Source organism: Camelina sativa, chromosome 1 (genome assembly GCF_030686135.1).
Source record: "Camelina sativa cultivar CO46 ecotype springtype chromosome 1, ASM3068613v1".
In the NCBI taxonomy this organism is placed as follows: domain Eukaryota; kingdom Viridiplantae; phylum Streptophyta; class Magnoliopsida; order Brassicales; family Brassicaceae; genus Camelina; species Camelina sativa.
The window spans coordinates 11,379,750-11,404,599 of record NC_141880.1 but is presented as its reverse complement, the minus strand read 5'-3'; the positions used below and the strand labels follow the sequence as shown (position 1 = coordinate 11,404,599).

General features: G+C 36.7%; 3 protein-coding genes across 3 annotated transcripts; all 3 read left to right on the top strand.

The window, feature by feature from the left end:
• The first annotated feature begins 86 nt into the window (after positions 1 to 86).
• On the top strand, positions 87 to 2,471 carry LOC104707120 (beta-glucuronosyltransferase GlcAT14A-like). Its single transcript, XM_087456880.1, has 5 exons — positions 87 to 511; positions 667 to 734; positions 816 to 891; positions 978 to 1,093; positions 1,646 to 2,471. The coding sequence occupies exons 3-5, from the start codon at positions 830 to 832 to the stop codon at positions 2,062 to 2,064; spliced, it is 597 nt and encodes a 198-aa protein (XP_087313006.1). The 5' UTR covers positions 87 to 511; positions 667 to 734; positions 816 to 829; the 3' UTR covers positions 2,065 to 2,471.
• Positions 2,472 to 19,369: 16,898 nt separating this feature from the next.
• LOC104707111 (uncharacterized) lies at positions 19,370 to 21,787 on the top strand. Its single transcript, XM_010423395.3, has 2 exons — positions 19,370 to 20,048; positions 20,165 to 21,787. Exons 1-2 carry the CDS (start codon positions 19,604 to 19,606, stop codon positions 21,502 to 21,504), a joined length of 1,785 nt encoding a protein of 594 aa, XP_010421697.1. The 5' UTR covers positions 19,370 to 19,603; the 3' UTR covers positions 21,505 to 21,787.
• A 510-nt stretch (positions 21,788 to 22,297) lies between these two features.
• On the top strand, positions 22,298 to 24,808 carry LOC104788673 (uncharacterized). Its single transcript, XM_010514453.3, has 9 exons — positions 22,298 to 22,857; positions 22,947 to 23,008; positions 23,090 to 23,249; positions 23,347 to 23,467; positions 23,544 to 23,625; positions 23,702 to 23,805; positions 24,178 to 24,256; positions 24,342 to 24,392; positions 24,480 to 24,808. The coding sequence occupies exons 1-9, from the start codon at positions 22,425 to 22,427 to the stop codon at positions 24,561 to 24,563; spliced, it is 1,176 nt and encodes a 391-aa protein (XP_010512755.1). The 5' UTR covers positions 22,298 to 22,424; the 3' UTR covers positions 24,564 to 24,808.
• The last annotated feature ends 42 nt before the right edge of the window (positions 24,809 to 24,850 follow it).

Here is a 24,850-nt window from a genome sequence, read left to right as displayed (position 1 = left end):
TGATCCCGGTTTATCTTAGAATATATAATAAAATCCCGGTTTTTAGCCAAACCGTGTTTACTATATATTTTGAATCGTAATTGAGGACTGGTTAAGCAGAGAATGGAACCAAAACCAGAGCAAAACGAGTGGAGCTCAGGCGTGTGGGCTCACTTAACCGACGTCCGGCGACGATCGCCGCTGGTTCAGTGCATCACCAACTTCGTCTCCATGGATCTCGTAGCCAACACGCTTTTATCCGCCGGCGATGGTCCATTCAGTCGTCGAGATTCCTGATTTCACGCCTCATATTCACGCGCTTTGTATCAACGTCGGAACACTTACACCTGAATGGCTTCCCTCCATGAATGCTGCCGCCGAAGTCGCTTCTCAGCTCGGAAAGCCTTGGGTTCTTGATCCCGCCGCCGTGAGTTCCGATTAAAGTCGTGTTTGGAGCTTATCGGGTTAAAACATCGAAGGAAACGGTTCTGAAATTATTGCTCTCTCCTCTGCTTCACCGGATCAGACTAAGGTATATGATATAGAGAGATTGAGAGGTTTAGTGTCGGTGGCTGAAGAAATTGAATTGACTTGTAGTTAGTGAACTCTTGAGTGTTCAATTCAATTCGAAGTTTTAGTGAAGTTGTTTGCTAATGTTTATGAGTTGTTTGTTTGGATTCTTCATAGATTGTCTGGGGCTTGGGATTGGTTTCTTAATCTCAGCGTTGATGATTACCCTCTCGTTACTCAAGATGGTTTGGATTCTTCATTCTCTTTTTAAGTTTGTTTTTTTCAGTGTTTGTGTTACTAGTGATTCTGAGTTTGATTTTGTGTAGAGCTTCTTCACATTATGTCACATTTGCCTAAGGACTTGAACTTTGTGAACCACACTAGTTACATTGGCTGGAAAGAGTAAGATTGTGACTTAATTTGATTTCATATAGCTTAAGTTCAATGTAGTTTGGAGATTTTGAGCATTTTCTATTGGTTTCATGTAGGTCAAGGAGGTTGAAGCCAGTTATTGTTGATCCAGGGCTCTATCTTGTGGACAAAACTGATATGTTTTTCGCATCACAGAAGCGAGAGTTGCCTAAGGCTTTCAAGTTATTCTCAGGTATCTTTATTTTTCCCCAAGCTGCATTACTTGTTGTCTATTCTCTATCTTCTATCTTTTTTGCACTTCTCTGTGGACCAATCTTCTTGTTTGTCCTTAGCATATTGTGTGTGTTATGCAAGCATGATGTTCTGGATTCTTTTTCCCTATTCATGCTGTTCTGTAGGAAGTAATTCGTATTCACAATTCTGTAGGTGAAATACGTATAAGAAGATGCTAAAAATAGTTGATATGTGTAGGTGAAACCTCTCTATTACTGTAAACATGTTTGGAAGAAATTAGGCTACAGAACGTGTTTTTTTTCAGTAGTGTTGTTAGCTGCTTAAGAAGGTAGTGGGGAAAGGAAAGCCATAATCTAGGTATCACTTGGAATGGTTCTCCTTGCGACAATTTTCCTGATTGTTAGCAATTGACAGTTCCCCTCCATTAGTAATCTGTGGAACTTCTTTAATATGTTCTAGGGAACTTATAAACTGTGTGGAAAGAAGGGTCTGAGATAATGTTCTATGTCTTCAATGATCATACTAAATGCAATCATCTCTTTGTTGGCAGGTCCATCTTTCTCCATGTTAAGCCGTAGTTTTATAGAGCACTGTGTCTTGGCCACCGATAATTTCCCTCGGACTCTACTCATGTACTTGTCCAACACACCTGATTCCCTCTCCAACTACTTCCCAACTATTCTCTGCAACTCAAATCTCTTCAAAAAGACCATCATCAACAACAACGTACTTTACGTAGCTTCTTACAAGACTGTTAAAGAAAGATACCACCGGCTTGATCCTAAAGAGTTCACAGAAATGGTTGAAACCGGAGCAGCGTTTGCAAGAGGATTCAGGTCCGATGACTCAGTCCTTGATCGTATCGATCATGAACTTCTGGGACGCAAACATGGTGAAGTTGTGCCTGGTGGTTGGTGTTTGGGAGATTCTGGTAAAAACAGCAGCTCATGTTCCGTCTGGGGTGACTAGGGTATTCTAAGGCCTGGTTCTGGTTCTGATAGGCTTGAGAGAAGGATTGTTAAGTTATTGTCAAACGATTGGTTCAGATCGCACCAATGCATATCCGGATAAATCCTCAACGCACATTCGATAGAGTATACATAGTTGTCTAAGACGCGAGTGGTAGTGCACGCTTCTCTATCTGTAGAGAGTTCCAGTTCCACATGTAATCTGTGAGTTTGAGATAGGTGATTGATTGTTGTAACATCTCGAAGCTTTTTATTCTACCTTCGTTTGTAATTGTATTGTCAGAAATATAACGACTGACTGGTTTCATTGATTTATTTGGTCGAGTCTTCTTAACCGGTATAAATTTTTGTATTCATCTTGTAATATTTCAAAGTTGTATAGAAATGTTCGTAAAAATTACAGTAAAACCTCTATAAATTAATAATGTTGGGACCAAGACGTTTTATTAATTTATAGTGATATTAATTTATCTATAAATTAATAATTATTATTTTATAGTGTAAATTAATAATTATTAATTTATAGATATATTTTTAATTGTTTTTTTTAAATTATGAATTGGAACAATTATAGCAACATAAGATTAAACTTTCGGATGTTATAAATTTTATGGTTTAGGAATTGAACTTGTAATATTTATAAAGCATTATTGACAATAAATTACAAATACTATAAACAAAATGACTTATACACATGACATACATAAATTCAAATTTATGAATAATAATAATATCAATTCTCATATTTTAATAATCTGTCTAATTATCAAATTGTAAATGATGCATATCTAAAAATTAAAACTTTAAAATTTAATTATTTGTATGACATGTTATAAAATATTTTAGAGATATCATTATAGTTTGAAAATACAACATTACAATTGTTCTATAGAAATGAGTTTTAGGAGAAACATGCACTATTATATCAGTATATATATATATATATATAAATTTACATGATTATTAATTTATGATATTATTGGGACCATATTTTACATTGAGATTTTAAAAAAATTATTATCTTATTATCTTATCGAATATTGTTAATTTTTACACTGGCCCGACTTAGGACCAACAAAATTTATTAATTTATAATGATTATTAATTTATAGAGTATTAATTTATAGAGGTTTTACTGTAGTAATGTTGGAACATATTTTGTAGGTATGAACCGATGATCCGAGAAATAAACGTTACTCTTCTCTAGTGATAGCTAGCTCAAGGACTCAAGTATTACAGAGATTACTTAACATAGGATGAAATGAAATGCGACTGGGATTGTAATCATATCTCATCGTATCTTAATAAATCTGTTTATATAATCCGGTTGACTGTGTTAACAGCCGACAGTTTCCCTCCAAATGTGATATGTGGAACTAATGGATGCGAATCAAAATTTGGATGACATTGTGATAAGCTTTTGTATATTAACACTATGACTTTTAATACTTATCCAAGAAGAAATACTATATCAATAGCGATTATCCTTTTCCAAAATTACAATATACTCTGCATACACTTGACCTAGAGTGTATAATTCTTCTTGTGCTTAACATTGAACATGAAACTATCAGGGATCTGAAGACCACAGAGAGTCCATCAATCCATTGGCTGTAGAACTTAAAAACAATAGAACCGATGGAATCTATTGATGAGATGGTATGAACTAAGCTTGAAATCAAATTGTTTTCTTTTGATATTCAAGTGAGACTCTTACAAGATTTTGGTTCTAACTTTTACAGGGTACACTATCTGATTCTCTTTCCTTTGTTCTCCAGTTCGGATGCAGAGTATTCATCGCTTTTGCGGCAACAAATCAAGAACCAAGTCATTTTGGTTTATAATCAAACATCAAAGATAGCTGCACGGACCAATCTTACAGTGTTAATATCCGTACTTAAAAGCAGCGAAATGAATGAATGATAAAATGATAGGAGCTTTATGTTTGTGTAGTATCATGAAATGTATGCTTCATACAAAAGTATATCCAGAGAATGTATAGGTTTCTTGTGTGTGATTTGCTTCCTTAGAGCCCACGGCAACTGAGGAGATCCTCTGTTTTCTTCGGCTATATATCTTCATGTGCCTTGTATATATATAAATGGTGGTTTTGTGTTTACTATAAGTAAAAAGAAATTAGTACTAGCTACATTCAAATTGCAAACTTATAGACATATCACACGATTTCACCGGAGTTCTCACCGCTGCTTGCTTACTCCGTCAGTGCTATTTTCTGACGAGAACTGTATTATACTTCCACCGGTTGAATCCGAAACCTGTGAGATCCTTTTCCCGTAGATTTTTGCTCTTTCATCTGGAAAACCTCTTCCACATTCCGCTGGTTGATTTCGTCGCCGGCGTGACTCTCTTCTGGTATCATACATTTTTCATGTCTCGTATCAGAGGTGTCATGAGTCCCAACGAATCATCCTCCGCCTTCATAGCCGCCGGAATCGTTGACTCAATCAGATCCACCTCCATATCCGGCTCGAATCTCAGTTCCCGTCCACCTCGCTTAGTCTTTACCTCAAGCCTTACTACGCCAATTAAAATTTCATATCTCAGCCCCTCCCGCCTCCGCCTCCTTATCTGTCGCTTGGAAAATTACCTTCCTCGACGAGTCTTCTATGATACCGAACCTCCATGTTCACTGATGTGGAGAGTTGTTCCTTCAAACCGGAGTTGTACTCCGTCGGTCATCGTCTCGCCGCTGTCCAATGGCTGCCTCTTCCAAAGGACTAAAGCCGTGAAGTGGAAACTAGGGTTTCTTCAAGTGGGCCATATTTGGGCCCTTTTCCCATTAGATTTGGTGTATTGGGCTTGGTCCATTAGTTTTTGGTTGTGGTCCATTATTAGACCATTAAGAAGCTGGGCCTTATGGCCCAATTTTAATATCCATTTCTTATTTATTTCCTCCCAATTGGAGAGCAACTTCCTCTTCTACATAACAAAAGGAAGAGAGTGTGATTATCTAACAAGTAATGTCCTTTGGTATAATAAAACTACTAGTTCGCTTCCGGTTTTACCATGTAATAAGCGTTTGGTTTCCCATTATCGAATTACATGTGTAAGCCGAGACCTTTTTATCTTTGTCTATGACATTGTTTTGGTTTATAAAATGGGTCTTTTTTTGGCGCTTGTGATGCCTAATTCCTCCTTTGAGGAGAGCTCCTTCCTCTTCTATACCTCAAATGGGAGAGCGTGTGCACATCTTTTTAGGAAATACTTCAAGAAAGCCCCTCTAAAGGTAGGCATATGACTTTTACAACTAATTAAGGATTTTGTTTCCTCTCCTCTTTGATTGTGTCTTTTGGAAGGCATAGTAATGACAATTAAAGTTTTATGCAATACAACACCTTCTCCAAGTGTCCTTTTAGGTTCTTGGTTTTCAAGACTCTCGTCTTGTCCAGCGTGTGACCACCCTTTCCAGTGGTCGGTCATCCTTCACCACGAGTGGTCTCACTTTGTGTGGCAACTCTTTACCTCTAGGACTTGTTGTCCTCTTTATGTATTTTGTCACTTATATGGTTTCAAGTCAAGGTTTAAGGTTTGTTTTATGTACGTTTTAAGATTGTTGTTTGTAGTTTATTTTGTCCTCCTGTGTAAGTTTATTGGTGTATTTGGCTCCTCTTCAAAGGAAGCTTGTAAACCTTTAATCTAATATAATAGAGTGTTTGATTGGAAGAAAAAAAAAAGTAAAAAGAAATTAAAGAGGGTAAAAATCTGTTAAGCTAGGGACTTTATATTTTCTCACCTGGATATTGTTGTTGTAGTTTACCCATAAAGACATAAGTGTCAACTATATCACTTTGTTTTGCTTCATCTCTAAATCTAGAGACTCTAAACCATTTAATCTATCAAGTTTTGTTGAGTAGCCGTTTAAAACATTAAATATTGTTGATGAAGCCAAAAACAACATGCCGTTAAACAGCAAAGTAACGGTCGTTAGTTGCTCAATTATCTCATTTAACGATATCTATTTTGGCTTAGTCAACGATATTTGATGTTTTAAATGGCTAATCAACAGAACTTGATGTATTTATGGCCTCCCACAAAGTTCATGGTTTTTTGGCCTAAATTTGAAAGGTCATGTATTAATTGACATTTTTCCCGTTTTTAATTGCTCTTCTGATCCAGATCATCAAACATTTCTCAACTCCACCATACATCAAAACGACACAACAAAACTAATATCAGAAGCCCAAGCCCATGAAAACGTCGGCCCAAACTGGGACCACACACTAAACCATAATCTACCGTTATTTTTGTAACAAAATATGTTGTAATAAGATATATGATTACGTCCTTCGTTATAATGTTATGTCTTTTCACCGTATATATTGTTTATATTTTTTATCACTACTTTTCATTTAAATAGTTGTGTCTATTCAGTATTGATATCTTTCGAACTCTATATATATATTTTTCTCTTCTTCAATTACTAACAAATCGTTTTCCTGATTTATGTTGAATCAAAATATTAATATATTAATATCCAGTATCCAATGTTATTTTATAATCTAACTAGAGATTTTAGAAATGATTCTAGCAGTATAAAGTTTCAATTTTAAAATATAATTTAGAGTTGTGTCTATTTATCTTAACACTTTGTAGAATATGTATTTTGTTTTTAGAAGTTTTGTATTTTTACTATAATTTTCCTTGATACATTTTCACTAAAAATTAAATATATTTTATATTTATAATTATTTTATCAGAAATTTACATTTACTCATTACAAACATACGTTCGATATTCTCATTTAAGATCACTTTTTATTATATTTTTTTACTAATAATATAAATATTGATAATTGTTATAATAATTGCAAATCTTTATCATAATTCTTTACAAAATATCTTTTATTTATAATATATTAAATAATATTTTTGGCAAGATAACCTCGATTCAATATGACTTTTCACTATATAATTTTTTTTTAGAGTTATGTCTCTTTGCCAAAAGATTTTTTTTATCATAAACAATACTTTTAGTTTTCATTTTGATGGTTATGTTTTTACTAACACTTTATGTTTAACATTTGTGTATTTTTAGTACTACTTATTATTTTATCTTTTTAAGGATCACATACTCTTAAACTATTTTATTATTTTCAAATAAACTATTCTACTTAATGACAATAAGTATAATATTGCTGTGTCCTACTGTTTTGTTGCTCTTTTATAACTGATTCATATATTGTTGTGTCATGAACTAACTATTTTTGCTGTTTTGTTGCTCTTTGTTTGTAGAGAGGTCTGATATTAATGTTGTAATTGATTCATATATTGTTGTGTCCTGAACTAACTGTCGTTCTTACTACCTTGTTTCTCTTTGTTTACAGAGAAGTATGAGCTTTGATATGTCTATATTTTGCATCTCCTTAACATGCATTTGTCATACATTTAGCTAGGATAACTAGTCATTTTGCATCATTTTAGAACATATTTTATACACTTTGCATATTTAGGAAGTTTTTGCATCATCCTTGCATGCATTGTGCATTTTGAAGTATTTCAGGTGTTTAGGAGACGTCGGAGGCACACACAATCGAGCCAATCTCAACCTCAACAATCGAGCCACTCTCAACCTCCACAATCAAGCCACTCTCGACCTACGCAATCGAGCCACTCTCAGGGCACCAGTCGGACCACTCAATCGAGCCATCACTCGAGCCACCGGTCTAGGGAATCAGCCTTTGATGTCTTCATAAAAGTTGTAGAGAATTGAGTCATCTTTCCAATTCCGTTTATTTCAAGCCAATCGGAGGTGTGGTTCAAGAGTTATCATTGTTTTAGTAGATGCGTATACACCCAGCTCGAACCACTTTCACCGACCATGCTCGAGCCATTTTCACTCGCACGGCTCAAGCCATTTTCACTCGCACGGCTCGACCCACTCCTACTCACACCAATCGAGCCACTGGATGCAGACGGACGAAATCACGCATGCCAGGAAGACGCTCCGTCTGACACGCTTCAGGAGACTCCCGAACCGACGCTCCATCTTGTCGTTTTAAGTTTTAGGGATTCACACGTTTTTACTATATATACATTTTGTTAAGTCTTGGTTTATGACATCTTATCTTTTATTCTCGTATTTTTTTCTTTCCCAGAAGGTTTTGACGCTAGCCACCAAAAAAACGTTCTCAGACCTTGTATTCCGACACCTTTGAGTTTATTCAGTATTTTCATTTGATTTCTTTTACAAGTTGTTCTTTACTTTTTTATCTATCTTATTATGCTTGGTTCAATGTTTTCTGTGTTTGTATCTTGGATAATGATTTTCGGATCTGAGTAGTGTAGTAGTCCTTGAGGATGGGATAGATTAGGTAGAAGATCTTAGGATGCAGAGTGTTTAAGCTTTGATTTTATGATTCCCTTCTGGACTAGTGTTAGAAATGCTAGTTTCTCTCTGATCAATTGGAACTAGGTTCGAGACATTTCCACACCCAAAAGGTGTTTGATGCCAAGCTAGCGGTTCTATGGATACCACTAAGAAGTTTGCTGACCTTAGTCAAAGGATGGAATGTTCATATAATGATCTGAACGTCAAATTTGAAGCTCTGAATTTGAAGATAAGGTATATGGAAGGCCAATCCGCTTCCACTTCTACACCAAAGCCTGGCCAATTCCCTGGAAAAGCAGTTCAAAACTCCAAGGACTATGCTACTATCCATGCTATCACCACCCAAGCTGTAGATGTACGACTCACTGAGGACAATGAGAGTTTAGATGGGGATGATTTTCTTCAAAATGAAGTTCAGATAAAGGATCTCGTCAAGGTGCTCAAGGATCCAATTGAGTCAGCCAAGCAATCTGGTCCTCAAGCTACTAAAGAACCCGCTGCTCCCAAGGATAAACCTGTGATATTCACTCCTCCACCATACAAGCCACCCCTACCATTTCCAGTGAGGTTTAAGAATCAGCTTACTGAGAAGTATAAAACTCTGTTCGAAAAACAAGTCAAGGAGATTGAATTGAGGATGTCATTGCTGGATGCATTCGCACTTGTTCCTCACTACCAGAAATTCCTCAACGACTTAGTGATGGAGAGATCAAAAGAAGTTCAAGCCATGTCGGTACTAAGTCTTGAGTGCAGTGCAATCATTCAGAAGAAGATTGTACCCAAGAAGCTCAAAGATCCTGGATCATTCACTCTACCTTGCTCCCTTGGACCTATGTCTTTTGATAGGTGTCTATGTGATCTTGGCGCTTCAGTTAATCTTATGCCACTCTCTGTGGCTAAGAGGTTGAGTTTTACAAGGTTTAAAGGTTGCGACATCTCCATCATCCTTGGAGATAGAACAATGAGACTTCTACATGGTATCTTAGAAGATTTACCTGTCAGGATTAGAGATGTAGAAGTGCCAACCGACTTTGTGGTTCTTGAAATGGATGAAGAACCAAAAGATCCTATGATATTAGGAAGACCATTCCTGGCGACTGCTGGAGCCATCATTGATGTCAGAAATGGAATTGGGGGACGAATTCACTACGAAGTTTGACATCAAGGATACCTTAAAAAAACCAACAATAGGATGACAAATCTTCTATATTGAAGAGATGGATCAGTTGGCTGACGAGTTGTTAAGGAATTAGCTGAGGAGGTCCATCTCAAGACTGCTTTGACCAAGGAAGGAGAAGAAGGGTTCCTGCATGAGGAGACCACTTGCTGCAAGAATCTGCTAGACTCCCACAGAGAAATGAATGGACCAGAGGAGTTCGAGCAACTATCTGGTGCGGAGGAGGTATGTGCAGTTGAGGCAGAGACTTCAGAGCGTGAGACCTCCCACTCGACCGACATTTTATCTCACTCGCCGAACACCAATTCGAGCCGTGCACCGTCGTTTTTGTTCGAGACCTCCACCATTCATATCCGGTCGAGCCATCTCCGTTACTTCGGTCCTGTTGCCCCTGTGAAGATCCGCTAGAGTCACGCTCCAACATCCACTCTCGAGCCATTGCTGTTACTTCCACTCGAGCCAACACCCACTCTCGCTCGAGTCAGCAGCGTTGTCTCGACCAGAGCCTACCACCGTTGTTTCCTCACCTGTTCCGGTGAAGCCTCACTAGAGCCGTTTCCGCTGAACTCCATTCGACCTGTACGCTCGAGCCAATCTCTCTCCGTAGTCGTTCAACTCCAGTCTCACTCTGCACTCGCCCAACTGCCTCTCTCGAGCCACACTCGTCGTCGTCCTCGTGCCTGTCAATCGAGCTAATCTCACAATCACCAAATGAGCCACTGTCAAACCTGTGCGACTCGACCCACACGACGAAGATGTTCCGCTCGGTCCACCATCCCAAAACTGTCAACGTTCGGGCCACTCTCGATTCCACTCGATCCGTCGTCCTGGAGCTGTCACCCACTCGATCATTTTATCCTCTCTATGCACTTTCAAGTTTTAAATTTCATAATTGCTCTTGCTACTTGCTCACTAACATATTAACGTTTAGCTTTGAGTTCATTATGTCTCAGAGAAGTAGGAAGAGTACCGAGCTCATACATGAGATGAGAGAGGCGTATGATTGTGTCGGTGGACAACGCTCATCGCCTAAATCCATGGCAAAGCGTTTCTTGGAAATGAAAAACTTTGTAGAAGAAACTGTTGAGGGTTTAGGACAAGCAGCAAGGTCAAGCAGCCCTGTCAAACCGCTCACCAAGAGCAAGAGTCAAGCGGAGAGACCAGTACCAGTTTCTAACTCAAGAGAGGAGGACAATGATTATGACCAGGAGGAACCTGAGTTGCATTCGGGACAAGCGCCCAGGAAATCTGTAAGAAGGAAGGCAAGAGACAGGGCGTTCAGCAGTTTCACGAAGACGTTCACGAACTTCATGCGTAAGTTCAGCTGTTCAACATCCACAACCGCCATCCCTAGGTTCATCCCCGACGACACCAGACCAATGACCGGACGTCCCTCCACGACCCTAGAGCGAACACCTTCTCTGATTCCCTCTCCAGCACGTCAATCTTCATATGAGCCTCGGGAGCGTCAGCCTTCACCCGTTCCTTCACGCCACTCGTCACACGAGTCTAGGGAGAGACAGAGACGCGGTTCGCGAGGCTTCTGAGCCTTTTCTAGTCATCGATCAGTGCGCCGTTCTGCAGATCGAGATGATCAGCGAGTTGAAGCTCAGGGTGATCATCAGGGTATGCACGGGGTTGAGCAACAAATCGAACATCAAGGTGATTATCAGCCTACGGAGGTTGTTGTATTTGTATCGGACCATGGTGAGTCCAGAGTCGATGACATGCAGTGTGACGAGCAGCCGAACATGTACCAGAACACGTAAGCGGTTGAGCAGCAAGTCGACCAACCAGCTGAAGTCACTCCCGCGGATCCCGAACAAGGCAAAGGACAGAGTTAGTTACACGCCCCTCCTTGGGCGAGCACGGACTCCTTCTTCTACTACTGAGGTACTCCAACCTTCCCTTTGTATTTACTATTTCATTCCTGCATTGTTTATGTTGTGATTCTTAAAACCTCCTGCAAATTTTTCTTACACAGGAGACTGTGTAATTTAAGTTTGGGGGAGGGTTTGAGATGATATATCTGATGTTGTGTTCTGTGATTCTTATTTCATATTTTTGTATCATATCATGTTTGAGTCTGAATTCATTTATTTGCATAGAAAAACCAAAAAAAAAATTGAAAAAAATTCGAAAATTTTGACAAAAACAGAGTGTGTTCATGTAGCTTTCACTTGCATATTAGGATTGAGTCTAGTGTCATTTATATAGGGTTGTTGCATTTAGCATAGGAGTTGATGATGATTGTAACCTTTGTAGCATGCTAAATTCAATAGGATAGGATCAATGCCCTTGTTATTAGTTCTTTGATGCATGTTGATTAAACTTGAAATTGTAAGATCGAAGCATGTTTTGAATTGATATCATTCCCTATCTACCTGAACCTAATCTAGACTTGCAATTATCCTGTTATGCATTGAAATTGAACTCATGGATACTACATACATACTTGCATTATCTTTCTCCTTTTTACCACCCTTGTTAATCCAAGTAGCTGATTCCCATCTTTGGAACAGTTCCCCGCACCCTTAACCAACCCTTCTTTCAAGTCAATTGTATTCTTGAGTGTGAGGCCTTTTTCCGAGTTGAGCTTGTTAGAAAGTGTTAGGTTTTAACCGACAAGAGTAGAATCGTGTGTAGTTCTAGTTCGCGTTATCCGGACTAGTAGGACTAGGTGAGAACTCGATCTTGGGCATTGGGTATGGATTTGTGCAGAAAAGAGAAGAGTAAAAAGAAAATAAAGGGTAGAAAGTCTTTAGGAGGGGGATGTCTTTTCAAGATTTACAAGTCTAGTAAAGGATTTGGGTTGAGCAAAATAATGAGTTACTGGTTCTGGGCATAAAATAAAAAGATTAGACAAAGAAAAGAAAGTAAAATGTTTAAGATGTCTAGAGTCCTTAGAAGAAAAGAAAAAGAAGAACCTTACTGATAATAAAGATTTCCCAATCCGCTAGAATGATAAGAATTGAGCTCCTCCTAAGACCGAGTCTAAAGAATGAAAGAATGGGTTTGAGATGAAGTTTCTGATGAAGGGTAGAGATAGGACCAACTTTGATTTGGAATGTTCTTTGGGTAGACATGGCGCTGCTCTTGTATGCATCAGTTGGTTTCAACCTTTAGCCTTCTCTTAAGCTCAACTCCTTTTCGTGAGAGAACCTTGTTCTCTACTGATAAAACCACTTGAGAAGGAGACCATCTATGTCTCTGACCTTTCGCCCTAGCCAAATGAGTTCAATGACATTGCTTAGCTTGATTCACGGTTCTCTATTAATGAATGTTAAAGGGAATGATTGATAGGATTGCATGTGTAGATTAAAGAATTAAAGTTCTTTCACCATGCATCATAGAACTAAAAACAAGGACCTTGATTCTAACTACTCTATCCAGCATGTTTTATGTTCTGAGACCCCATCTTCACACCTCTCTTCCATACTTTGTTCTTGATTATTTGCTTGAGGGCAAGCAAAGAATAAGTTTGGGGGAGTTGATATGTCTATATTTTGCTTATCCTTAGCATGCATTTGTCATACATTTAGCTAGGATAACTAGTCATTTTGCATCATTTTAGAACCTCTTTTATACACTTTGCATGTTTAGGAAGTTTTTGCATCATCCTTGCATGCATTGTGCACTTTGAAGTATTTCAGGTGTTTAGGAGACGTCGGAGACGCACACAATCAAGCCACTCTCAACCTCCACAATCGGGCCACTCTCAACCTCCACAATCGAGCCACTCTCGACCTACGCAATTGAGCCACTATCAGGGCACCAGTCGGACCACTCAATCGAGCCATCACTCGAGCCACCGGTCTAGGGATTCAGCTTTTGACGTCTTCATCAAAGTTGTATAGAATTGAGTCATTTTTCCAATGCTGTTTATTTCAAGCCAATCAGAGGTGTGGTTCAATAGTTATCATCGTTTTAGTAGATGCGTATACACCCAGCTCGAACCACTATCACCGACCATGCTCAAGCCATTTTCACTCGCACGGCTCGACCCACTCCTACTCACAGCAATCGAGCCACTGGACGCACACGGACGAAATCACGCATGCCAGGAAGACGCTCCGTCTGACACGCTTCAGGAGACTCCCGAACCGACGCTCCATCTTGTCGTTTTAAGTTTTAGGGATTCACACGTTTTTACTATATATACATTTTGTTAAGTCTTGGTTTAGGACATCTTATCTTTTATTCTCGTATTTTTTTCTTTCCCAGAAGGTTTTGACGCTAGCCACCAAAAAAACGTTCTCAGACCTTGTATTCCGACACCTTTGAGTTTATTCAGTATTTTCATTTGATTTCTTTTACAAGTTGTTCTTTACTTTTTTATCTATCTTATTATGCTTGGTTCAATGTTTTCTGTGTTTGTATCTTGGATAATGATTTTCGGATCTGAGTAGTGTAGTAGTCCTTGAGGATGGGATATATTAGGTAGAAGATCTTAGGATGCAGAGTGTTTAAGCTTTGATTTTATGATTCCCTTATGGACTAGTGTTAGAAATGCTAGTTTCTCTCTGATCAATTGGAACTAGGTTCGAGACATTTCCACACCCCAAAAGGTGTTTGATAAAATGTCTGACCAACTAGTGCCAAAGACTTACGTTCCTAGCCTAAGAGATTAGTTGTCTAGGATGTTTGTTGACATGAACGAACTTGTTTGTCATGCCTGCTCAACTATGTTTCTCTAGCGAGAGCTGGGTATGGAAGTGGTTGAGTCTGAGTAGCTTTTACCAAGAGATTGGAATAGCTAAGTTGTGATGTTCGTTGTCTAGGGTTAGATTGCTTGTGGCATGTTAAACACTTTGTAGACTAGGAGACTTCACCGACATCAATTACTCCCATCCTTAGGACCTCTTTCTTTCTGAATTTTATTACATTCCTGAGACTGTTTCATTTCTTGCCTTTTAGTTCATGCTTAGACTCGTTTTTGTTTTTATTCATTTTCGCTTCCTGTCATGCATTTTCGTTTCTAGTCCTAGAACACATTTCCGTTTTGCATTTTCATCATTCTAGGATTGTTAGATAAAAACACTCTCTTTGAATTGGCTTGACTTGTGAAATCTTGATTGCATCTTGAGTGACTAGCAACATCCCATTTGGATTGACACCTTAAGTACTACAACACATAAGGTTAATTGAACTTACTAGGCGACACAAAAATCCTTGTATCAAGCTTCAGTCCTTACTCTCAAAGGAGGAAAGCCACGTCGGACTGCAAGTCCCTAGTTATTGAAGACCTAGACTTTGGTTATCTCTTCCATGAGTACAAGACATCTGAGCTAGATGATGAAGAAACACTTGGGGAAAAAGAAGAAGAAGAAGCTGTTATTGTTGCTAGGATGCCATCTACTCCTCTGTCTGCTCCTCCGGCTGGTCCTCCTCCTGCTAAGATGGACGCTAGGTGGGGAGATCAGCACACGACTGCCTATAATGAGATTATAGCAGTGTCTTCTTACTTACCGCCAAGGAATATCCGTCCGTTAATGATGCAAAGGCTCCCAGCAGTAAATTTTAGCCCTTAGCAAATTATTGAGTATAGGAAGCGCGCTGGTAGATTGGTGAACCCCGCTGCAGAACCACTGGAATGAAAGTCTTATCTTTGGGAAGACTTAAGTTTATGACTTTTATGTAAAGAAGGCAAATGATGCCATTGGATATTTTGTTATGAGCCTCAAACTCATGTAATTAAGGTTAAGGCTGATAGGCCACGGTGTATATCCATATAACACTGAGTCTTTTACACTATTATAATCTTTTCCTACAATTTTTGTTTAATACCGAATCTTTTACACTATTAATCTATTATAATCTTTTTCCACGGTGTATATCCATATAACCCCACCCAAAAAACGCAAGCTTAGCTGTGATTTTAAATAGATGGTGGGTTGTGTTTTTGTGAATGGGTAGTTTTTGTACAACTTGTAGTTACTTAGGTGAAAAAGGAGGACTCGGAACAGGGAGCTTTGTATATGAGAGACACTTTTGTCATTGAATCATAGAAATGCTTGAAATGTTTTTTAGACATAACACACTTCTTTCTTTCTTTAGACACATGTTTTTATCATAAAACTTAAGTGTTTAAAAGCAAGCAATGAAAACTACAAAACCACACATCTTGCTGGGGCTGTTTCGTCACCTTGTTTTCTTTTGCCTTCAGGGACCAAACTTAGAACGTAATTAAGAATAACTGGCCAAACTCGTGCATCATGTGATTCATGTCTATCCATCAGACCAAAACCAATGTCACAGCTGACTTTATTATTTTAAGATGCGGTTTTGATTTCTCCGTAGCAAAAAAGTAATTATTTCCCTTCAGAGACACAGTCACTAGCGCAGGGAGCTTTATATATGAGACACTTTTGTAACTGAATTAGAAATGCTTGAAATTTCAGACACAAGTCTTATTCTATAGACACATGTTTTGATCATAAAACTTAAAAAACTGTATCTAAAGCAAGGAGGAACAATACTGACAATACCACACGTCTTATTGAGAGATATAAATAAGTTCAAAGATAAATTAAGAGAAACACAAAAAAAAAACAAAACAAAAGGAAGATGACCGAGATAATTAAAAAAAAAAAAAAATATGACCAAGAGAAATTACATGTAGTCTCTTCTTCTCATTTTGCCTCCAGCTCGCTCGATCAGAGAGAGGATTATACAAAGAATATGACCAAGAGAAATTAATAAAAAGACACAAAAACCAATATTACATGTAGCTACAGCTTGTTTAGTTACTTCGTTTTCTCACGGCGACTTTCTTATCCTCGTCAAGCACAAACTTTACCTCATCAGTAATGAAGATGAGGGCTCAAATCGAATGCAAAGACCTTGCTCCAGGACACAATAGTAAATCTGATAGTTAAAAAAAAAAATTAGAGGTCATTGCTTGAAGTTGGGTATTTTATAAAAAGACCCTCATAGTATCCATAGATTACAAATTAGCTCTCAAATTTTCAAAAATACAAAAATAGCCACATATACACTAAACTTGGTCACTTCTATCTCCATCTCTTTGACGATGCTTAGGAAATTGTAAAGCCTTTTTTTGCGGTATAATATACTTTTTACACGTAATCTCTAGGATGGTTTTGTTTGTTCTTATACTATACACTATGGCTCTCATTGGTAACCATATTTAAACGAGACGGTTAGGAAATTATAAGTGGTTATAAAGAAGACGGTTAAAAAGATAGCGGAGAGAAAATATGGTATGGTTAAAGAGAGCGGTTGAGTATTTAGTTTGATTGGTAACATTGTAGTGGTTGAAGAATATTAATTTTAATAAATAGGAAAAAAATTAAATAATTTAGTTGGAAAATAAAAAATTAGAGTAATAATTACTTTTGAATTTATAATAAGATATCTGAACATAGTGAAATTAAAAATGTTAAAATGCTAAAATGATCAGTTATTTCATTATGATAATAGATTATACTATTAAAATATTATAAATTATATAAAAATTGTAATAAATTATAAAAATGAAATTTATTCTTAAAACTTAAAAAATATTGAAATCATTATATAATTCATAATAAGAAAAATTAATATAGTTGAATGAGAATATTTATAACTAGAAAGTTACCCACACGATGCGTGGGTTCTAAAATCAAATATTTTGTATATAAAATATTTTTTTCATTAAATTATTTATGAAATGTACATGATATTATTTATATGTGCCTTGAAAAGAATTTAAATATATACATTTATAAGTTTATAATTATGAAGTGTGCATGTTAAAAAAAAAAAAAAAATTTCACAAATTGCATAAAAATTAACTTTTCGTTTTAAATTTAGCACATCATTTCTAAAATTCTAAAAATACTAAAATAACATCATGCTTTTAATCTTATACTGTAAATACTAAATCATATCTCTTCAAAATTATACGCTAAATGTAAAATAGAAAACTCAAACCAAAAACAGATATAGATAACCATTAGAAATGGTGTAAGTTGTTTTCGGTATAATGACGGATGTAGCAAGGGTTACAGGAAAATAGACATGAGGTATGATTGGTAACTCAAATAATACCAATACAATATAAAAAGTAATCTTCCTTTTGTACAGGTTAATCTACTTGTTATTTTATACAACTTTTAACGATTGACATATATCTATGATGAAAGTATTGAGATTACAATATGTAGATATATATATATATATTAAATATTTACAGTAGGTCTATGTAATGTTTTTCCATGTAATGCGAAAGGATGTTGTAAAGTTTGGGAAGTGATTCCAAAGACGCATAAAGAAGTATGTGATCTTTTGACCATGTATATATGCATTACACGGTAATGTTAGGCAAAGTAGAATATTTTTTTTGTAATGGGGATTAAAACTTTGAAAAACGAAAAACAAAGCAAATTTACAAAACATAAACTTAGAAATATATTGTAATTGAAGATCAGAGGCCTTAAGAGAAAAATCAAGGGACTTACAACTATAATATTATGAGTGAATGTTCAAAGGCAAAGATATTGTGTTTTAGGAGTCGAGCATTGGGCTCATCTTCATCACTCAAGATTTCCAACTATAGTTTGAAAGTAAAAAAAAAACACATTACAAAACAATGCAAAAACTTTAAATCACGACTATCATAAAACATAATTATTTGAAAGAGTTTAATAAATATTGACAAGTTTATGATACCAAAAAAAAAAAAAAAACTTTGACATTGCTTTGTAAATGATTGCTTCAAATAGTCATCGATATATTAATCTGTTAATCATCATACTGCAAGACATCATTTAAAAAAAAGGAACTTCATAAGAAAAAATAAAATAAAATACCATGGAAAATGATGGGAAAAGAAAGACATATAATGCATGGTCATTTTCTTCATTATTAGTCATGTGAGTATTGGATCTTATATAATACACTAAATACTTTATGAAGTTTGTAAGAAATTTTATTGACACACTATTTTGAGTAAACACATTCATGGCAATAAATACAGTTATAAAGCATATTAATTGTAATTAATTCTGTCATATTCATTATTGCAACATAAACAGTTTGAAAAAAAAATGTCCACCTATAATGTCTTAAAGGTAATTGATTGACCAAAGTAAATGCAATCTAAAGAAACTGAACAAATAAAATGTCTCAAATTAAAAAAATGTGTGTAGACAATTTAGTTATAGATTAGCAATAATGTGTCTTTTATTTCATTAAAATTGAAAAAAAAAACACATGTTAAAGAAATTGAGTGGTGCCAAATGACAATTTTTCAGAACTCCACTTTATTATAGTTTAATATACATATTGACATGTAAAACCGATAAAAATAGTTAATTAATAGAGTTACTGTTGTGATAAAAAAATGAGTGAAGAGTCTATAAATCATAATTTTTGCTATGAAATAATACTAAATAAAAAACTGAAAATAATTAAAGATTTGGTAAAAGAAGAGTAAAGTAATTTTAAAGAAAAATAGTGAGGAATTTTCAAATTGTATAAATTAAAATAGATATATTCTTGTAAAATGGATTTTTTTTTTTTTACCAAATTAAAGTATATAGAGTATTGATATGAAATAATACTAAATAATACAAACCTAAAATAATTAAAGATTTGGTAGAGGAAGATAAAAGAAATGAACACTTTTCTAAGTAAATAAATTTAAAGAATCAAACTTCAAATTAACGTGAAGTACACGTGTCGCAGAAATAAAACGCAAAATGTTGAATCCATAGGCAAAGTTAAAAAAAACCTTGTCATATCTTATAAGATGCCAAAATAAAAGCTGTATAGGTTTGAGACTTCACTAAACGTTGGTTTAATCCAGTGATTAAAACAGGTGTTTGCAACCACCAAAAACAACGTTTAACCACCTATTCCAATCGAGATCTCCAACGAAGATGGTAAACAGCTATATCCAAACGAGATGTTGATTGGGGATCATAAGAGCGGCTCGTTTGCAAACCATGTTAATTATTGAAACCAATCAGAACTACCGGATGCCGATAAAAGAAAAGTGGCCGTCAAGAAGATGAACAGGTCAGCAATGGATGATAAAGAAGCAGAAGATTTTGAGGCAGAGATAGCAGTACTCTTAAAGGCCAAGCACAAAAACTTGGTGGCTCTATTGGGTTACTGTGTGAACAAAAAAGAGAGGTTTCTCATTTACGAGTATATGCCACAGGGACATCTTGGACAACATTTGTTTGAGTGGCGTGAACTCGGATACTCTCCTCTGACATGGAAACAGAGAGTGAATATCGCTCTAGACGTGGCACATGGTTTGAATTATTTCCATAGCTTGGCTCAGCAATGCTTTATCCACAGGGATTTAAAGCCCGATAACATCCTCATAGGAGATGACATGAGAGCCAAAATTGCTGATTTTGGATTCGTTAAGAATGTTGCCGATGGGAAATACTCTGTTCAAACAAGAGTAGCAGGGACGTTTGGTTATCTAGCACCTGAATACACCCGTAAGTCCCATTATTCCTATCTCTACTCATTGATTTCACAATGTTCCTTTGTCTTATATGCAATTCAGAGGGTTTATACATTCTGTCAATACGCCTTCCTTTTATTTTTGGTGCAGTTGATGGGAGAATAAGGCCAAAAGTGGATGTGTATTCGTTTGGAGTAATTCTTATGGAATTGCTAACAGGAACAAAAGTATTAGATTATACATTACCAGTAGAGAGGACTCAGTTAGTCATATGGTTTAGAAAAATCATACCCAACAGAGAAAAGATCAGAGAGGCACGCGACAAAACCTTAGAGGTAGACGATGAAACAATGGAGAGCATTTACATAGTTGCTGAGCTTGCAGGACACTGCACGGCCCGCGAACCTCAACATAGACCAGACATGGGGCACGTCGTAAACGTGCTAAGCTCACTTGCAGATAAATGGACACCGACCCCGTTGTCCCAAGAAGAAGAAAAGAGTTTCCAGTTCGATGGGATCAGGAGTGTATCTCAACTTGTAAAGAGATTGGAAGACAATGAATCATACTCAGTTCCACTCTCAGACGAACAGGAACCGGGGAAGGATCACGCGGTTAACGTGCCGGATCCACTTGTAGAAAAGTGTAAACTGTCATGCGAAGAAGAAGAAGAAGAAGAAGAAGAAGAAGAAGAAGAAGACCCGCATGAAGATTTATGGAATCAACTAGTCGCAGAAGACTCAGAAGAATACCCAGACTCACTCTCAGGCGCAGACGCACTTCCCAACGCAGACTCACTCCCAGGGGCAAACACACTTTCCGAAGACGCAGACACATACACAAAAGCATACACAAACTTATTTGAAGGTATACGGCAACACGTAGTCTCAGAAGGATACCTAGAGGTCCTCGAGATGGATGCATACACACTTGAAGCTCTATGGATACAAGCTGTCTTACAAGAGTTCTCAGACACAGACATATTTTCCGACGCAGGCACAAACACATCCTCAGACAAACATCGACGAAACCTCGACCTTGTTGTTAAAATGACGGGCCCACTTTTAGAGAAGAATAAATCGTTGCGCCAAGAAAAAGAAAAGGGTTTCAAGATGGATGTGAACATGCATGTACCTCAAGCTCTTCAGAGACCATCGTGCAAAGAGGATGAAGAGAGTTTTGGGATCGATAAGAACATCGTTTTGAATCAGGTATGGAGATGGAGACGGGGACAGAGTTGTCTACTACCAGGAACAGACGCACTCTCAGACAGGGAATCACTTCAAGATACACTCTTAGACGCGGTTAACGTGCTGGGAAAACTAGCAGAAAAGTGTGACCCGTCGTGGGAAGAAAAAGACGAGAATCTCAGCATCGATGTGAACATGGGTGCACCTGAAGCTCAACGAGGACTTCTTGTCTCAGACACGGATACACTCTCAGACAAATACAGAGACACATTCTCGGACTCACTCTCAGACACACCCTGAGAGACCAATCATGGGTCACGAAGACGAAGTTGACGTGTTATGCCCTGAGAATCAGAAGACAGTTTTAGAAGACACACTCTCAAAAACATGTAAGGAACACCACTGGCAATGCTGAATGTTTTCATCGAGACAAGATCCTCAATCATTTCATTTTATTTTGATTTTAGAGGCAATATTTTTGGTTGTAAAATAAAAAAAAAAAACTGAAACAAAATAGATAAAGATTTGGATTTGGATTTGAAATATAGATAAATAGATAAATAGTATGTGACTATTTGAAATATAGAGATTTGGATTTCTACGGTAAAATGTGATTATACGATCCATTAATAGTTTATGTTTTTGGTTTACAATGATGCTATAATACATATCGAGTAAACATAAATAAGATTCAAAAAATCAAGGTATTAAGAAAAGAAAGATAAAGAAGGATTCCAAATCTTTATAATCGTTGTATGTAGTAGAGACATGATGATCTCAGTCCTTCGGTAATTTGTATTTGTGTATAAAAAATAGTTTTGTAAAATAATCTATCTAAAAATTAATTTTACAAATCAAATCAAAATTCTACAAATTTAACTGATATAAAATTTTAAATATTTTCTAATTTATATACACTATTAAATAAACTCATACTACCAAAAATATTTTAAGAGTTAACATATAGTAATAACTAATATCATACGTTTTATTCAATAAACTTGCAAAAACACAAACAATTAAACACTAACAACATCATCCACTTAAAATTAGCCACGTGTATAACCGACGACTTTTCCTCTTTAACTCCTGTGAGCTGACAAGTGCCACGTCACCTTCATCACCAGTCTCTCACTTTCTTATCCAAAATCCAATTATACCATTTACAAACTTCAACCTTTCAACCTCCGCGGCTTTTTTTTTTGTTCTGCCGCGCAACAATGGCGGTGTTCAGTGGCGCTACTACATTGGGTTCTGTTTCATTCTCCTCTCATCTCTTCGACCAACAATCTTGTTTCCTCTCTTGCCCACTTAGACTCCTCCCTTCCTCATCTTCTTCTCCATCACATAGAAGCTCTCTGCTCTGTATCGTCAAATCATTATCAAGCTCCGCCACCGCAGATACAGATAGAAACTCCGATCATTCACCCTCTTCCTCAGTCCTCTCCGCTTCCAATTCTCTTCTCCGTGATACCTCCGATGATGCTGTTGCAGGATCAAGCGATTGGAAAATAGCAAAGGCTTATAGTAAAAGTGGTGATACATTTGAAGGTCAAGTTGAAGGCTTTAATGGTGGTGGCTTACTTATTCGTTTTCATTCTCTTGTTGGGTTTCTTCCTTATCCACAACTAAGCCCTTCACGTTCTTGTAAAGGTAATCAAAACTCTCACAAGCTTTGCTTTTTTTAAGTTGTTAAAGTATTGATTTTTTACATTGATGGTTTGTGTTTTTGTTCTATGAAGAGCCTCAGAAGAGTATTCATGAGATATCTAAGACTTTGGTTGGTTCTAAACTTCCTGTGAAGGTAATAAAGTTTTTTCCTTTTGGCTTGTTTTGTAATCTATCTAGTGTGTATATGGTTATTGAGGGTGAATCTTTATATTAGGTTGTTCAAGCTGATGAGGAAAATAGAAAGTTGATTTTATCTGAGAAGTTAGCGTTATGGCCAAAGTATTCACAAAATGTGAATGTGGGGGATGTGTTTACTGGAAGAGTAGGTTCTGTTGAGGACTATGGTGCCTTTATCCACTTGCGTTTCGATGATGGTAGTATTTGCTTTTACTGAAATTTCTTGATTGAAACTTTTTTAGTTCTGAGCTTGTGACATTGATGATGAAATATGTGGTGGGTTGGTGTGTATAGGTCTTTATCATTTAACGGGATTAGTGCATGTCTCTGAAGTCTCGTGGGATTATGTTCAAGATGTTAGAGATGTACTACGTGATGGTGATGAGGTTCGGGTTATAGTCACAAATATTGACAAGTGAGTTTCTTTCTTTTGGTTACTGAAATTTATTAGTTATGATATAGTTTTTGATCAAGAGTTGTTCCGAATGCAGAGAGAAGTCAAGGATTACACTATCTATCAAACAACTGGAAGATGATCCTCTTTTAGAAACATTGGACAAAGTGATTTTGAAGGTAAACAATACAATGTGAATGAATGTGTTTCTGTCTCTTGTGGTGATTTGTAATAGATAATTGAATATTGTTACAGGACAGCTCTACTGGATCTCCTTCACTAAGCTCGAACATTGGGGATACAATTGAGCCTCTTCCAGGGTTAGAAACAATACTTGAAGAGCTACTAAAGGAAGACGGGTATACAGACAATATCATCTTATAGTTTACAAAGCAGTTATTTACTACTTAAGTCCTAATCAGCTCTCTGCATAACATCTCTAGTCTACTAAATTGGTCCACTCCTCGATTTGCAATTAAATCGTGACTAGGATCACCTTTAGTCTACTAAATTGGTTCACTCCTCGATTTGCAATTGAATATATAAATACCAATAGCTATGGCTGGTTTGATACTTTTTGTGAACGCATGATGAATTGGATATTGTTAATTGCATTAGTTTTTAGATACTATGTTTCAGGCTATTAGTTTTAGATCGAAAGATGGAAGACAATCTTGTTTTCATGTGTAACTACATCTTGATCAATCCTCCTTTTCATTTCTACATTGCAGAATAGAAGCTGTGAAAATCAACCGGCAAGGCTTTGAGAAAAGAGTAGTTTCACAAGACCTACAACTTTGGCTCTCAAATGTGAGTCCTGCTTCTCTTTAATATCCCTTAAGAATAAACAAACTATGCTAGTGAAAATTCTGATTCTATGCGCCTTTTCACGCAGACACCGCCTTCTGATGGGAAGTTCGTTCTTCTTGCTCGTGCTGGAAGACAGGTAATTCAGAAGCTATCCATTATTTATAGCCATGGATAGAGAGATGTTCTTGGTTTGATTTTTAAAAGTAAAATGTAAACACTTCAGGTGCAAGAGATACACTTGACAACATCTCTAGAACAAGGAGGAATCAAGAAAGCACTTCAGCATGTACTAGAACGTGTCCCCTAAAGAACCCTACGAAACTTTCCCTTCAGCCCTATGTCTAGCTCTATGCATCTCAACTGTTGCCAATGTTAAAGTCAAGTGGGAGCAGACTACTTCAGAATATGCTCAAAAGGCAAAAATGCAAATTCATTTGTGTAATCACTTGTATGTCACACATGACACAAACCAATGAAAATATATGTGTATACTCAAAAATATTATGGTTTCACATTACAAACTTAAGTAACATATACAACTCAGAATACAAACATCAATTTGCATCACTTGATTAATAAACAAAACAAATAATT